We start from the raw sequence: 14,684 nt of genomic DNA, 5'->3' as shown, positions 1-14,684 counted from the left end.
TGCCGGTGGTCCCCATGAGTAAATTTTTCTTGTAAATCGCAGTTGAGATGGACAAGTTGACGCTTTCTGAGATTGTGGAGAACCAGACACCAGAGGAGGACGAAGTTTTGTACCTCAAACCGGACGTTGAAGTCGAAGACGAAGTTCTGGACCAAGATGGTGAGTTTTCGGCACATTTAATGGATTCACAGGCGAAGATTCCGACCAAAAGTGCATTTGCTGGAACAAAAAGTTTGACTCTGAGGTCTGCTGTGTCGCCGTTCATCCAAACTTTCCCAAAGTGGCACAAGCCGCCATGGGAAACTGCGGAGATCACTGCGTTGTCTGCGACTTTTCCGCCAACAGAGATGGTAAGTTGATGCAAACTACAGAGTAGTGAGCAATGGCGAACAGAGTGAACCTGAGCGACTAACAGGAGCTCTTCCGTCTAGTAGGATTCCTCACTGTGAAGGTACGACTGTAAGGAGTGCTGAAACAGGTGACCTACCGACGTCGGAGACTAGGTAGTATATCACTATGGAATGAGCGTAGCGAATGAAAGAGTGATGGAGACTCTATTAGCCTAGTGAATAGAGGAGAAATGGCGAGTATACTTTAGTATAGGAGCCTGTGTATTCATTAGTATGAATAAGAATGAGAATGTAGTATGGAAGAAGGAAGCTTCTGGAATCTCAGGTTAAGATACCATAGCTGAGACTCTCATGGAGGATAGCTCTGTTCACTACTATGCAAATCCTTCCAGAGTGGGTACTTAATCTCTTGGTAAGCAGAACGGTAAATACTGCACAGGATGCCAAGGAAACTGCCAAAACCACAACTGTGGCTGCAATGGAGGAAGTGGAGGAGGAGCTTGCCAACCTGAAAACTGTACATCCAAAGACTGTAAATGCTGTAAAGACAATGATGGTGGTGCTATATCCTCTTTTAACACATTCACATCCCAAGGTTTAATGATTCTTTTGGCCTTTACTGGAGACGGTTACCTTAAGACCTATTCCAAGTATGAGAATGATCGGAGTAAATGGCCTACTGGTGGCTACCATCGTTACAGCTACTCTAATAATGGATAGTCATGACACTGATTCTAAAAAGACAATCTATTCTAACAATCCATCCATCCTTCTAGACTACTCTCTTGTTGGTATACTTTAAGAAAGTATGGAATCTCGGATAAACACTCTTTATTTGACTTAGTAGTGTGCTACATATGCTCTTATTCGCCAAAATATCTACGGACTCGCCGCATTCGCAAAGCTCAACATTACACTCGTTTATGAATTTACATAATCTCATGATAATAAACATATATAGACACCGAGTCGGATGGTCAGCTACTAGTTTTGGGTCCATTTGGGGATACGATATCATGTTGCCTATATTCTCCATCTGGCCATATTTTGCTTCTTGGATGTTTGGACGGCAAGGTTTATATTCACAATGCTGCAAGTTTTAATTATGAGCAGCTTAATGTAGTAGAATCGATGTTAAAGAGTGTAGAGTGGCTAAATTGGCACCCGGATAGCTCTTGCTTTTTATTTGGTGGTGAAGGTCAGTGCGCCTATTTGTGCCACTATAGACCCGGTAGTCTTCCGCTACTCCACTCTATAGTCACTTCAAATAGCACACAATGTGGAAAAATTCTAGTTTATGATGTAACTGTATCAGTAGTAGGTTCAGATGACGGTGCAGTCTACATGACAAAGTTTGGGAGTCCAGAACATCTCGCACAAAACATGGCAAATATTAATACTGGAAATGTGCATACCACTGGACAAGCTTTACACAGTGAGGTTCATTTGCATACTGAATCGCTGAAGATTTCAGATGCTGAACTCATATGTCTGGATTGTCATGAAAAGGTTCAGCTCGCAATCGTGGGAACGGCCTCTGGAGACATCCACTTTGTGAGCCTTTCAAAACTCAAACTTGTGCATTCGGCAATGGGTGCACATTCTGAATCTGTAGAATCTGTAAGGTTTCACCCAAATCCAAACGTTCAGCTCGTAGCGAGCTGTGGTATGGACGGAAATGTGATTTTTTGGGATCCTTGCAAGTTTTCACAAATAAGCACTGTGAACCTAGACATGGGACTCACTAGGCTACTGTGGCATCCAAAGAAGAGCACAGTTGCTATAGGTGATTGTTCAGGTGGTATTTCTATCGTTAGAAGTGGTGGAATTTTGAAGGAGGTACAAGCACATCAAAATGCAGTTTTAGACATGGCCGCTCTGAATTGTGGCCAAGATGACGTTGCTATAATTAGCGTCTCTCAAGATTTTACAGCAGTAATGTAAGTTTTCATTTCATGAACAAAGAAAGTGGGACATCTGGTGGTGTTGTTGATACCATGAGTACATGTATAGGAAGAGCAAATATTTAGTTGTACTACTGAAGACTGTGTTGATAGCTACTCTTGCCATACTGTGGATAGTCTCTCTGACGGTGAGCTAGTGGTAAGAGGGAGGATGAGGAGTAGATAAGAGACTACTCATGGATCTCAGAGTTTTGAAAGAGGTTTAAGATAGACTCAATAATGGATGGCTAAAAATGTAGACATAAAGAAAAAATGCCCACGGGAAAATATTATAAACGGAACATGCCAAGATAATCCACAAATTGGAGCTAGGAAGGATATCGTTAGTGGAGCTCCAGATTATGAGTATTGTACACACAGCTTTTTAACAACATGGATAAAAGAGCTCAAGTACAATAACCAACCTCTTCAAATAGAAAACGGCGAGATTCTCAGTAATAGCCATTTTTATATGGCAGTAGTTACTACTTACTACTACAGCTATGGTATCAGTGGGCTTCTTATAACAACACCTCTCATTCTTGGTGTCAAGAGTACTAAAGGGGGGACTTATGAATGGTACGAGAATACCGGAGACGGTATAAAATGGAAAACGATAAGTAATACAGCGGAATTTCCTAGCAATGATACAGGCCAAGTTAATTCCAGATTTAAGGATAAGCTAGATAGGCTCGCATGTAAACTACAGGGTATTGTTGAAATAGATCTCTCCAAAGATAAATATGAGGAATATTGTCACAATCATGACAATGATGAAGAAGTCTACACTAAGAAGGTAAAAGTTACACTTAACCCTGACATATTTGACTTTCCTAAGTATGTCACATTTGATCATATTCCAAATCCTCAAATTTATGGAACAACTGAATTGACTATAGGAGGATTTAATATTGGAGGTAATCTACAAACTGGTTTTAAAGGACTAGACTTCCCCGTTAAAGCTACTAAAATTACCATATTTATGCCAGCATGTGATCACAAGCCGGTCCTTTTCCACATAAAGTCTGAAAATTCATCTTACAATGATAGATGGTTTAAGAGAATTGATGGTGGAAATGTTTGGGAAGAATACAATGAGCTAACATGCCAAACACCAGAGCAAGCTAATGAACATGTTAAGCAAACCTCAAATCTTACTAGTGGTTTAGGTGTACAAGAACGCAAGGCTCCTAGCGAGGTAAAGCTTGATGTAAATAAGATTCCATCTTCTGGTAGAACGGAAACCATATATTTTTTTGATGGTAAACCGATCCTTGTTAAGAAGGTAGTTAGTAGTGATCTACCTAATGTATTCCTGAAGTACTCTCATATACCTGTCACCGATAATAGTAATACCTTCACTGTAAGTACCACATCCCTTAAAGGAGATCAAATAGGTTCAGGTAAACATAAGAAAGTTAAAAAGTTTTTTGTCTACTTCTGGGAGGGTGAAACTAGTAAGCCTATCCTGCTTGGAATTACTAAGGGTGGTGGTCAACCAAACTACTATGGCAAACGTACTAGCGTTAATTCTTATTGGATGTTGCAACCTGTGGCTGGTATGAATGAAATAGAGGCACTTGATGATCAGAACTGTAATAGAAATGGTGCCATCCCATTTGATATAAAAGAACCCACTAACCCATCCCAGTTCCTGTCCAGTAGTAAGCAATATAGCTGCATAAATACCACCAGGAAGATAACGGGTCCTAGATCCCCAGTAACCATTCCTGGATATGGCGTCAAGGAATATGGTGTTAATAATAATGACAATAGTCTTTTTGGCAATGCTATCAGTACAAAAATATCTAGAGTAACATTTGGAGGACAAGATACTACCGGGATTAAACTTCCAATAGGTTATGCAGTATACAAGATTAGAGTATACTCGCATGGACCTACTAGCATTCCTCTAATGCTCCAATTTGTTAACAAGGATGAAACAGAGGAATCAAAGTGGTTTTATAGTCAGATACCTGGTGGTACTCAATGGAGATCGGCTGGTAAGGAAAAGTCACAGAAGTTTTATAAAGGAGATGAACCTACAGAAAAGCTTACAACTGAGCTCGATGATGTTAGATGTCTACGTGACAACGAAGTTACTATGAATTTGTCTTTGAGTAATTCTAAGATTCATGCCAAAGGTGGAAACTCGTACTGCTGTGAGAAGCATACTCCAGACGATGATAAAAAGGTCACGGTTACTAATGGACCAAATTCTTTGAATGGATTATCTCTTACATGCTACAAGCACGAAATTGGCGTTGGAACTGAACTAATAGGCATCAAGTACTATGAGAATGGAGATGCTACTAATAGGAAGAGAATAACTGCTTCTGGACTAGGATTTCCTATGGATGGTGTAGAAAGTGTCTATGCATTATACTCCGGTAACAAGAAGGCTCCAGTACTTATTTATGTCAATGGTACCGGAACAAAATCGGTTACCGGATGGTATAAGAAAAGTAGCGGTGATGATCAACCATGGGTTAGGCTCAACGGTGAACTTCCCGATAAAATACCAGATAACATTAAGGACTGTGGTGAAAAGACACAACTTCTAGAACAACTTGGGAGACTAGGTTGCTCTAATTCATGGCATTGTTCTCAAAGCTCTGGTGGTATTACTACAGTACAGGTTACCCACAGAACTACTCAACCAGGTGCTAGTGATCTCACTGATCCTGGTAAAAATGGTGAAGACGGCTCTGGTGGAGCTGGTCCTAGTAGACCTTCTGGAGTTGATGGAGATTCTGGTGCTGATGATCCTGCTGCTAGTCCACCTGGTAGTGTAGCTACTGGAACTAGTGTTGGAGATGTTGACCCTAAACTTGAACCTACTTCTGAAGAACCTCCTCCTCGTACTGATGCTTTTACTAGTCTTATTCCTGGTGATAAGTATGTCTTTGGAACTCTTGCTACTGTTGTATCTGGATTAGTTGGTTTCGCAATATTTAAGTCTTATAAACACCACTATGGAGACCCTTGGGTTAGACATGGATCTCCTATAGAGTTTTTAAAGAATGTACCATATTGAGTATGCATAGGTTCACTTGTGGACTTTTGTTCCATAGGGGAATATCCCATTCATCCATACTGACAATTCTGTCCACACCAGTTGAGACATTGATGGAGTACTACCATGGAGGAATGAGTGAGTATTATGGTGGATAGTATGGAGTTAGAGATACTATGAGAAACTAATGTAGTATATAAACTTGTCTATTCACCTTTGAATAAATGAGTTGTCTATTATGGATTATATTAATGTAGTATGACTGGCAAGAGTCTTGGAATATGGAATTGTTCCAAGGGAAACAGAGTGTTATTGGATGAGATTAGACTATGATGTCCATCTTTAAGGACTTTCTCTGAGCACCACGGTATATACACCTTATCAATAATGGTTCCGCAACAAGTAACCATTAAACTCTCAGAAAAACCAACTAATGGCGGAAATACTGCCTATCAATACTATTCCAGTGGTAGGATTACCATTAAAGTCACAAGATCTTCCTTTCCTTCTGGAGTTGGATCTACTGGGAGCTTCCTCAAGTTTGAGCATACTCTAAATCCTAACGGAGTGAACTTTACACTACTAGCAGTTAAAGATGATGTAAACCGGGAGATTGGCAGGATTAAAGAATACAATAAAGAGGTAACCTCAGTTTCTGCCTATTACTGGAAGGATGAAGTTACTACTGGCCAGAAGCCTAAGAATGTTCTCATAGTAGGAGTTACTACCACTGGCACAGGGACTACTTATTATGCCAAAAGTAGTGGTACTCCTAAATGGCATCGATTCAATTTCGGTTCTAACCTCTCAGAAGAACTTCTTGAGGAGAAACTTTACGATCTTAACTGTAAACGCAACAAGGCAGTCACCATAAATCTTTACTATGCTGTATCTGAGAATAGTGCCAATAGTGGAAATAAGTATTGTTGCTATTACCATTACCATAGAGGTACTGAAAAGATCACTGTTGAGCAGAAGACACTTTCCTGTAAATATCAATCAAGGCCTATTCCATATCAAAAACACACCATTACTAAGGGGCGGACTATTTCCAGGATAAAGTACAATGAAGGTGGTGGACGTACTGGTAAAAGAAAGAGTATAACGTTGAATGGACTACCATTTCCTATTTCCAATGTAGAAAGTATCTCTGCACTATACTCCAATAGTAGTAAGGATCCGGTGCTCATATATCTTGATTCATCCCAAGCTAATGTTAAAGGTTGGTTCAAAAAAGGAACTCAGGATAATGAGCCATGGGAGAGAGTTCCTAACCTCCAAGGTACAGCACCGGAATATATCCAAGACTGTAACGCATTTGTTGGTGCACTAAATGGCCATACTTCTCTATTAGCCCATTCTGATACTACTATTCCTACTCCCTTTTCTGTTCTTAATCCCCAAGCTGCTGAAGAACTTCAACTAGCCTCTTCTGATGACGGATCTGAAGATAATGGACTTGGTACAGGAGCCATAGCGGGAATATCCATCGCAAGTGTGGGTGGAACAGGATTGGGTAGTCTTGGAGCCTGGGTCTGGTACAAATATTTCTTTGACCCCCTGGTACGCTTAATATGATGGCACTCATGAAGATAGTCCTAGGAAATCCATACTGAACAACTACCCAGTAAAGGAGTACATTGGTTTATCTTTCTACCATTGAGTAAATATGGGCGACAGATGTCAACAACGCACTGAAAATTCCTGGAGAAATTTTGCGCCGGAACATGCTCATTCCTTGCATAAACATGCTAGATATTGCACTTTTTCATTTCTTATACAAACATGTACAGAGTTGGCGAAATATTCAACACCGATTAAGTTATTCACTTTCTACGCATTTGCGTAGTTCCTTTGTCGATATTCCAAAGGGTATTCTACTACTAACAAGGGGTTTAAGGACTTTATAATCGAAACCAAGTCTAGATAATATCCCCAGGCGTATACTACACATTTCAAAATCGTCAAAATTATTTCTTTTTAATTCATCAAAAATATTTTCATCGTTGTGATATCCTTCACGAGTACATATTGATATGAATCGCTCCAATTGCCGTGAAACACGCGGTCGTTGCGCCTGTAGCAGGTCTGTTCCAAGAGTTCTCTTGAGTCTATCTCTCGTGGATCTCTCAAGTACTACCCTTGTATATGCGATGCATGTTGTGTTACTGTTTGGATAGTGATACAAGAGGCACTCCAAATGTTTTAAAACGCTTTTTCCCTTGTGAATACTTACCAACATATTTACAATATACTTGAGGTCAAATTCCGATAAAAGATGTATGAATGGAGCGTTGCTTATCGAGCGATCCTTGTGTTTGTACACCCATGCAATACAAACGGCTGTAACGCGGGATATTGCGTGCGTATTATTAATTGAAAAACAATCCCATTTCACATTGTCAATGTCGAGCTTAAATTGAGTGCGCAAAGTATCAAATTGCGCATCAACATTTTTTTCTTGTAGCACTCCCCGGTAAATGTAAAGACCATATAGAGGAAGACAATGTGGGAATATCTTTATTGCATTTGAGATAGCATCCAAATCCCTATCGTAGGATAAAAAGGCGGTCCAAATTGCTGCCTGGTCATGATGCATGCGCACAACCTCCTTCAAAATTGTCAAGCGACTCTCAGAAAGTCCCTTTACATTTTTTTTACGTAAAATAAGATCTTCTTTGGCCAATTCTTGGATGAGTAGTTTGTGATAAACCAAAGAGTCTGGGTTGTAAATAATGAGGTTTGAGAGCAAAAGCAAAATGCATCCATGCAAATTAGCCCCATTGGGCAGCGCCCTTACAAAATTGTACCATCTTGATGAACTCTTTAATCTGTCCAGGCTTGATGAACCGAGAATGTCCAAAATACGAAGGATTAATTCGGCAAGTGCTTCCCATGAAAACACATGGTCTATATAAGTGAACAAGTTTTTGTTTTCAATGATAGAAAAATCCGCTATAGACGTATTGACAGTACCGTAAAGCGATTTAGGATTGAAAAATGTACCAACGTGTTGGGAAATTAGCTTGGATATTTTTACAACAGCGGAATCAGACCCTCTCAACGTTGTTAGCTCCATGTACCCACCCAAAGTGCAAATATGATCTATACTAGAGAACCCAAAAATATTGATACCGAGCAAAAATTGTATAGCCTTTAAAAGTGTACTATATAAACCGAGCTCAAGCAATTTGGGGAGAAAGGATTCCGTGATAAGAATGAGCATTACTGTGTCTTGTTTCATACTTTTATCAATTTTGCGATTATCTGGAAGTATTCCAGTCTTTGAGTCGTTCAAATGTGTACAATCTCGGCACCTTTTTTTAATATCTTCCCTTTCACCCATTATACAATCTGTATATCCAGAAAAATATTCTACAAAGTTGCGAATAGAGTTGCAACATCTAAAGAGTTGAGATGCGATATATTGCCAAAAGATTGGTTCCGACGAAACCTTAGTGTGGAGTTTTACGGGAAAATCGTAAATACACTCGCTAGTGTTCAAAAGGTCGTTGCTCCACCTTTTTCTCCACCCCCAAGTGAAGTTTAAAACGTTGAAATTTTTGTGGAGGGCATTCTTAAAATGTATGATGAGAATAAATAAAAATGCCAAATCATAGTAATCTCCAGAATCACTGGTATCAATCCACCTCTTTTTGTTGGCCATTGCAAAACTATGCAATTCCTTCAATATAGTTTGGCAGGTGTTGTATTCGTCCTTCTCCCTTGTTTTCCATCTCCACCATGGTAAATTCGCATTTATGTGAAGATCTGATATATAAAGGTTTGTGTTTTCCTCCAAAGCTGCCAGTAACTTGTATATTATAAACCTTGGATTTCCGTCCTTATTCTTTGCCACAATATGTCTAGCAGGCTTCCCTTCACGGTTCAGCCGAAGCGAAACCAAGCGATGATCATTATTGTTTTCCACAAACTTTGCCTGAATATTTACATGAATGGTGTCTATGTTTTTGGTAGCATGCATGCCAAGCCTGGGACTTGATGGAAAGTACGGTTACGGTAGCGTGAGTATAAAGAGTCCATAAGAGTGTCTCTACTACCCACTGGCAGAGTGTAGTACCATTTAAGAAATAACCAAAAAAACTACATTACGTATCAACAAACTATTCATCTGGGGGCAAGTCACAAGTAACTAAAATAAACAAACGATCATCCTTATGAGTCAGCTTAGTCCTCATATCAAAAGTCAACAGTTTAGGAAGACTAGTGTAGAGACCACGACAACCACATTTACACCAGTATCCCCAAGAACTCCAAAACCCATAACGTGAAGTAGGCCAAGAAGCCCTATCCTTATCAGACAAGTACTGATCAACACTATGAGCATAACTCTTTATCATTGGAGATGTGGTCGTTAGTTTCTTAGGTGGTACCTCCCTCAGACTCTCCACTAGACTCTTTAATGCATGGACGAATGTTCAGGGATGAGCTTCTTCAAAGAGCCTCCTAGTAGGCATCCACTAAAATTCCTCATCTTCATATACAATTAGGAGAGCCTCTGATTTACCCAAAACTTTGCATCTGACATTCTTAGTAAAGGAAGACTTGACACTCTTACATGCCACCTTCATTCCACTCCATGTCCAGTAGCAGATGGATCTAAATGTCCCATAATCCCTAGTGGGCCACTTATCACGATCGTTCTCATATTTAGAGTAAGTCTTTAGATAACCATCTCCAGTAAAAGCCAAGATGATCATTAAACCTTGGGATGCAAACGTGTTAACAGCTGGAATTGGGCTTTTATATGCACCACCTCCAGCATAAGAAACCGCCTTCAATCCCTCCTCGCAAAACTTTAGCGTAATGGTAATGAGTCCAACCTTTAAACCGCTGCTCTTAATGGAACGTGCCACTCCACTACCTGGATAATGAAGTGTAACAAAGCATAAGATCATGGCAGTAACATGTGGAATTGCAAACAACCAAGTCAGATGCCACCACCAATTGGCAGTATTCCATTCTTTATGTGGACCCTTATTATCCATGTATGAAGTGGCTATGACAATTAAAATACCAGGAACAGCACTCATGAACAGGACAACAAGGTCAATAGTGTAGCCAGTTCCAACATCAGTCAATTTATATGGAGCAATAGCGGGGTAGAAAGCATAAATACCACCCATACCGACCATTCCCATAAGAATTGGAGATATGGCAGTAGGACCAGTAGCTTCTTGACCACATCCAGCACTAGCATCCTCATAGGCAACAGCAATCCATAGACCAGCGGATACTGCCGATATCACTATTGCTATGACAAGCTGCCAGAATATGATCCAGTAACTAACGTTTGACCAGTTAAATCTCTCAGCCAACTTAGCAAAAACATAGTAGTAGATGCAAACCTGAATGCCAGAAAGAGGGATTCCTACATTGAAAAGGGAAGAATCTGCGCTTCCAACAGTCATCACAGCTGCCACATCTCATTCCATAGATAAATGAGCCGAATACAATGGCCCAGTAGTAATAGGTAAGATCTCCCTGATCTCCTCCTGAAGTGAATGCGTAGAGGAGTAACATGAATGAGTAGCATAGTGTCATATTCGTGAATGCAGCAAAGTACCTTATAAATGTTTGTGCAGATGAGAGAGCTGTAACAATAGCCATTCCAGTAAACGTTGCTAGTTCCATAGGATTATGGACCATGTTAATGAACGAACTAGCATACTGTTGTGGAATTTTAAATCTGTCAAGTGCAAACTTTGCTCCAGTTAAAGCCACACGGAGAGACTGCAACAGAGTCAGACCTGCCATAAACATGGCGCCTTTCTGAAGTCCCTGATCTCCCATCTGTCATCTTGTGATCTTACCTGTCGTTCACACCATTATATACCATATCATTGGTTATAAGTTGAAGATACCCTTCCATTCTCTACTAGGGAGTTTAGTGTTCCAGTATTATTCACCATTTCAAGATGCATGTTTAAGTAGCTCACATCCTCAAGGTTTCATAGTGTTATCCATGGTCAGGTAGGTAACAGTTCCTCTGATTACTAAAGAAACTCCATTTCTTCAAGACATTCAGTTGTAAAGTGGATAGGCCGTGATATACTGAACATCTCACCATCACTCTTCCATTCACCCTGTTCATTTCTTCATCTATCCTTATTCTAGAGACTCCCTACGGTCGTCCAGTACTCCTTCTGGACTCCATTCCTACCATCTCAAAATGGTCCTTTTCCCTATGGTGGATTAGACAACTCGATGCTTGGCATATCCTAATGGTAACTTATTCCTTCATATACTAATGAATACACAGGCTCCTATACTCTGTATACTCGCCATTACTACCTAGTCTTCGACGTCGGTAGGTCACCTGTTTCAGCACTCCTTACAGTCGTACTTTCACAGTGAGAATCCTACTAACAAAAGAGCTCATTGCATTCGCTCAGGCTCCGCATACTCACTCCGTTCGTAGACTCCACATTAACTTACCTCTTGAGAGTACGGTGCCCTTTGATCGATCCAATCCTTTTGCCGCTTTTCGTCGATACCAACGATAAAGGGAAACCTAAAACTTTTGTTTGTTACAGCAGCAAACGCACCTTGAATACTCTGGTATTCTTTGCTTTTTCCTTGGAGAATCCGGCGGGGTAATCGACCTCTTTTCTTCCACTTGCGGTGTGTAGGACTTGCCGATTGTTCTCCAGTCCATTTTGTCTATTCTTCAGGTATTTACTCATGTCAACTAGACATGCTACTCTGCTCGTTTAACTGGGGATCTTCCACCTTTAAAGTCCGTAAACTTTGTCCATTCACTCGATTCCTGGACTAAAGTCCGTCCTGTGGCCGAGAAAGAAAGGAAGTGGCCGCAACTTTTCCAATAGTACATTTCATGTTCCAGAATTAGCGTCAGCTGTACATTTACTAATCATAAACACGACCGTCGCCTAAAATGGAGTGAGAAGTCCGGCGGAGCGACTTTGGGCTACACATTGAGACTCCAGCGGTAATGGGGAGGCCAGTGCTGGCAGCGACGAATTTTCTCGCCAAATCCACTCGATTTTCTTCTTGCGCCTCGTTGAATCTAACCGCATGACTTTGTTTGTGACGCCTCAGTTGAATTTTTGTAAATTATACACCTCCGGACTTGTCTTGTCGCTTTTTTGCCATCTGCAGGACTTTTCAATCTATTTCTAGGGAGCAGATTCCGCTCGGACAACGCACACTTGACCTGGAGAATCGAATGGAAGCTACACATTCCACAACGACATCAAAAGTCAGGGCTTTATAGGAACTTTTTAAATTTGCGACCGCTTGGTCATTTTCTCGGTCTCTGCCTCCAGGATTCTGCACTCAGACGGTGAGTTTATGCCCTTGAAAGCGAGACAATTGAAAGGTTGAGGAGGGACTCAAAAGGACTCTGGCAATCAGTTTGATTCAACCTCGTTTTAGTGCCACAGTCATGAGTCTGTGACTGCCAAATGTTTTCAAGTAACAAAGTCTGACAGGGACTCGATAAACGCAGCTGAGCCTACAAAAATCGTGGCTCATCCTACACTCTATTAGGATTTATAAAGTTGTATAAGGAGATGGAAACCGCAAAAATGGCGTCCGCATGTTCATCTCCAGACATTAGTCTAATGACCAATGCTACCAGGACTAGCAGCTACATGGTCAGAGTTGATGACTCTGATGATCTCAAGAGTCTTTGCACAAAATACGTCCCGTTCTGGAACACTTTGGACAATGACGATATCAAGGTTAATAGAATTACCATCGCACTGACAAATAGGGTCTACAAGGTCCAAATAACTCACCCAGAAGATGGTACTCTAAGAGTACAAAAGGTGTTACTCAGAATTATATCGGCTGATAAGACAATCTTGTTTGATCTGGACCACCAAAACGAAGTGCTTGAACTGCTGAGCTCCTATGAGTTCGCACCCAAACTCGTTGCAGTATTTCCAGGTGGACGCATAGAGCAGTGGCTAGATGGATTTGTTCTCGATACAGATTCTCTGCAAAATCTATCTATAGTGACATCCATTGCGTCCCTCTTGGGGAAATTTCACAGAATTGTTAGCATGGTCGCCAAGCCGTCTTGGAGCAGAAGACCAAGCATTGAAAGGACAATTGAAAAATGGATTCCACATGCAAGGACAATCGTAAAGGATAATGGATTAAATATCGAGGTGGAGGAAATGTGCAGAGCATTTGATATCTACAAGAAGGTGATTGCTAAGCACGCCGAGACGTCGCAGTCCTTCTCCAACAAGGTCATGTTTTGCCATAATGATCTGCATATTAAAAACATTATAGCAACCTATCACGGATTACGCCTCATTGATTTTGAGTATTCCGGCTTCAATTACGTTGGATACGACATTGCCAACTTTTTTGCAGAAATTACCTTTTGCTACGATGTCGACATTCCACCATACTTTAGAGTTGACGAATCGCTTGAGCTTTCCAGGGATCTCAAGGTCCTTTTCGCCAGTGTATACCTTTCTGAAGTTACCAGCTCAAACGTTATGCCATCTGATTCTGAGCTTGTTGAAGAGTTTTTGAGATCAATCGAAATTCATTCTCTTGGACCAATGCTGTTTTGGTCCTTTTGGGGAATACTAATGGTAACTCAACCAGAGGCTAACGTTTGCTTTGACTATCTTGCATACAGCAAGATCAAGTTTGATGTTTTCAAGAGGATACTGAAGAGGGTCACTGTGGAATACACTCTGGACTAGTCATTCTACATTACTCTGGCGACTTTCTGTCTTGTAATCCTCCTCTTTACCATATTGCCCCTTGTAGTAATTTTCGATTCTTGTACAATGCAAGTTGTGGTGATGTAAAAGTACAAACGTTTGGTATAATCTGGAACGAGTTTATTCACTGAAACTCGGGTGAATTTATAACAATTGCCCATCCATACTCTACCTTCTTGACAGCAACACCTTCCTTGGCTGTGAGTTTAAGAACCTTAACATGGTCCTCAAGGGACTCCTCTACATGAAAGAGTGAAGTATCTACTTTCTGATCATTAGATTCTTCTACAGTCTCTGGCCCCTCGGCCACATTATGTTGAGAATCCTGTAAATTTGCATGAATGTTTTCTGGTGTGTTACCACCCTTTCCGTAACATACTTTACAGAACAAAGCGATTAATAAGAGACTATGGATCCTCATTGTGTGAAATTAAAAGGAAGAGAATGATTTATTCTTCTAGACAATCTGGGGATAAATAAGACAAGTGAATAGCAGAGTATCCTTTTAGACTCTTTATTTTCTATTCCTCATTTATTTCGTATAGTAATCTTAATTTTATATCATGGTTGTTTTGGTAATGCCATTTGTCTACTTCTAGAATCATCTCCAGAGTAACCTTTTCACCCTTATTCCACAATTACT

At 40.5% G+C, this 14,684-nt stretch overlaps 6 protein-coding genes across 6 annotated transcripts; 3 read left to right on the top strand and 3 right to left on the bottom strand.

Annotated features, from left to right (window-relative positions):
• Positions 1-47: 47 nt before the first annotated feature.
• Positions 48-376, top strand: BEWA_002270 (hypothetical protein; the record flags this gene model as incomplete). The annotated part of the gene is made up of 2 exons (XM_004830429.1): positions 48-159; positions 192-376. The coding sequence occupies 2 exons, from the start codon at positions 48-50 to the stop codon at positions 374-376; spliced, it is 297 nt and encodes a 98-aa protein (XP_004830486.1).
• Positions 377-1,062: 686 nt separating this feature from the next.
• BEWA_002260 (WD domain, G-beta repeat domain-containing protein) lies at positions 1,063-7,130 on the top strand (the record flags this gene model as incomplete). The annotated part of the gene is made up of 3 exons (XM_004830428.1): positions 1,063-1,141; positions 1,312-2,290; positions 7,103-7,130. 3 exons carry the CDS (start codon positions 1,063-1,065, stop codon positions 7,128-7,130), a joined length of 1,086 nt encoding a protein of 361 aa, XP_004830485.1.
• Position 7,131: 1 nt separating this feature from the next.
• Positions 7,132-9,294, bottom strand: BEWA_002250 (hypothetical protein; the record flags this gene model as incomplete). The annotated part of the gene is made up of 1 exon (XM_004830427.1): positions 7,132-9,294. One exon carries the CDS (start codon positions 9,292-9,294, stop codon positions 7,132-7,134), a length of 2,163 nt encoding a protein of 720 aa, XP_004830484.1.
• Positions 9,295-9,790: 496 nt separating this feature from the next.
• BEWA_002240 (hypothetical protein) lies at positions 9,791-10,741 on the bottom strand (the record flags this gene model as incomplete). Its single annotated transcript, XM_004830426.1, has 2 exons — positions 9,791-10,194; positions 10,348-10,741. 2 exons carry the CDS (start codon positions 10,739-10,741, stop codon positions 9,791-9,793), a joined length of 798 nt encoding a protein of 265 aa, XP_004830483.1.
• Positions 10,742-11,759: 1,018 nt separating this feature from the next.
• Positions 11,760-11,988, bottom strand: BEWA_002230 (hypothetical protein; the record flags this gene model as incomplete). The annotated part of the gene is made up of 2 exons (XM_004830425.1): positions 11,760-11,844; positions 11,879-11,988. 2 exons carry the CDS (start codon positions 11,986-11,988, stop codon positions 11,760-11,762), a joined length of 195 nt encoding a protein of 64 aa, XP_004830482.1.
• An 877-nt stretch (positions 11,989-12,865) lies between these two features.
• Positions 12,866-14,020, top strand: BEWA_002220 (choline/ethanolamine kinase, putative; the record flags this gene model as incomplete). Its single annotated transcript, XM_004830424.1, has 1 exon — positions 12,866-14,020. One exon carries the CDS (start codon positions 12,866-12,868, stop codon positions 14,018-14,020), a length of 1,155 nt encoding a protein of 384 aa, XP_004830481.1.
• Positions 14,021-14,684: the final 664 nt, after the last annotated feature.

This window comes from Theileria equi, chromosome 3 (assembly GCF_000342415.1).
Source record: "Theileria equi strain WA chromosome 3, complete sequence".
NCBI classification, from domain to species: Eukaryota; Apicomplexa; class Aconoidasida; order Piroplasmida; family Theileriidae; genus Theileria; species Theileria equi.
This window is presented reverse-complemented; position numbering and strand designations above follow the sequence as displayed.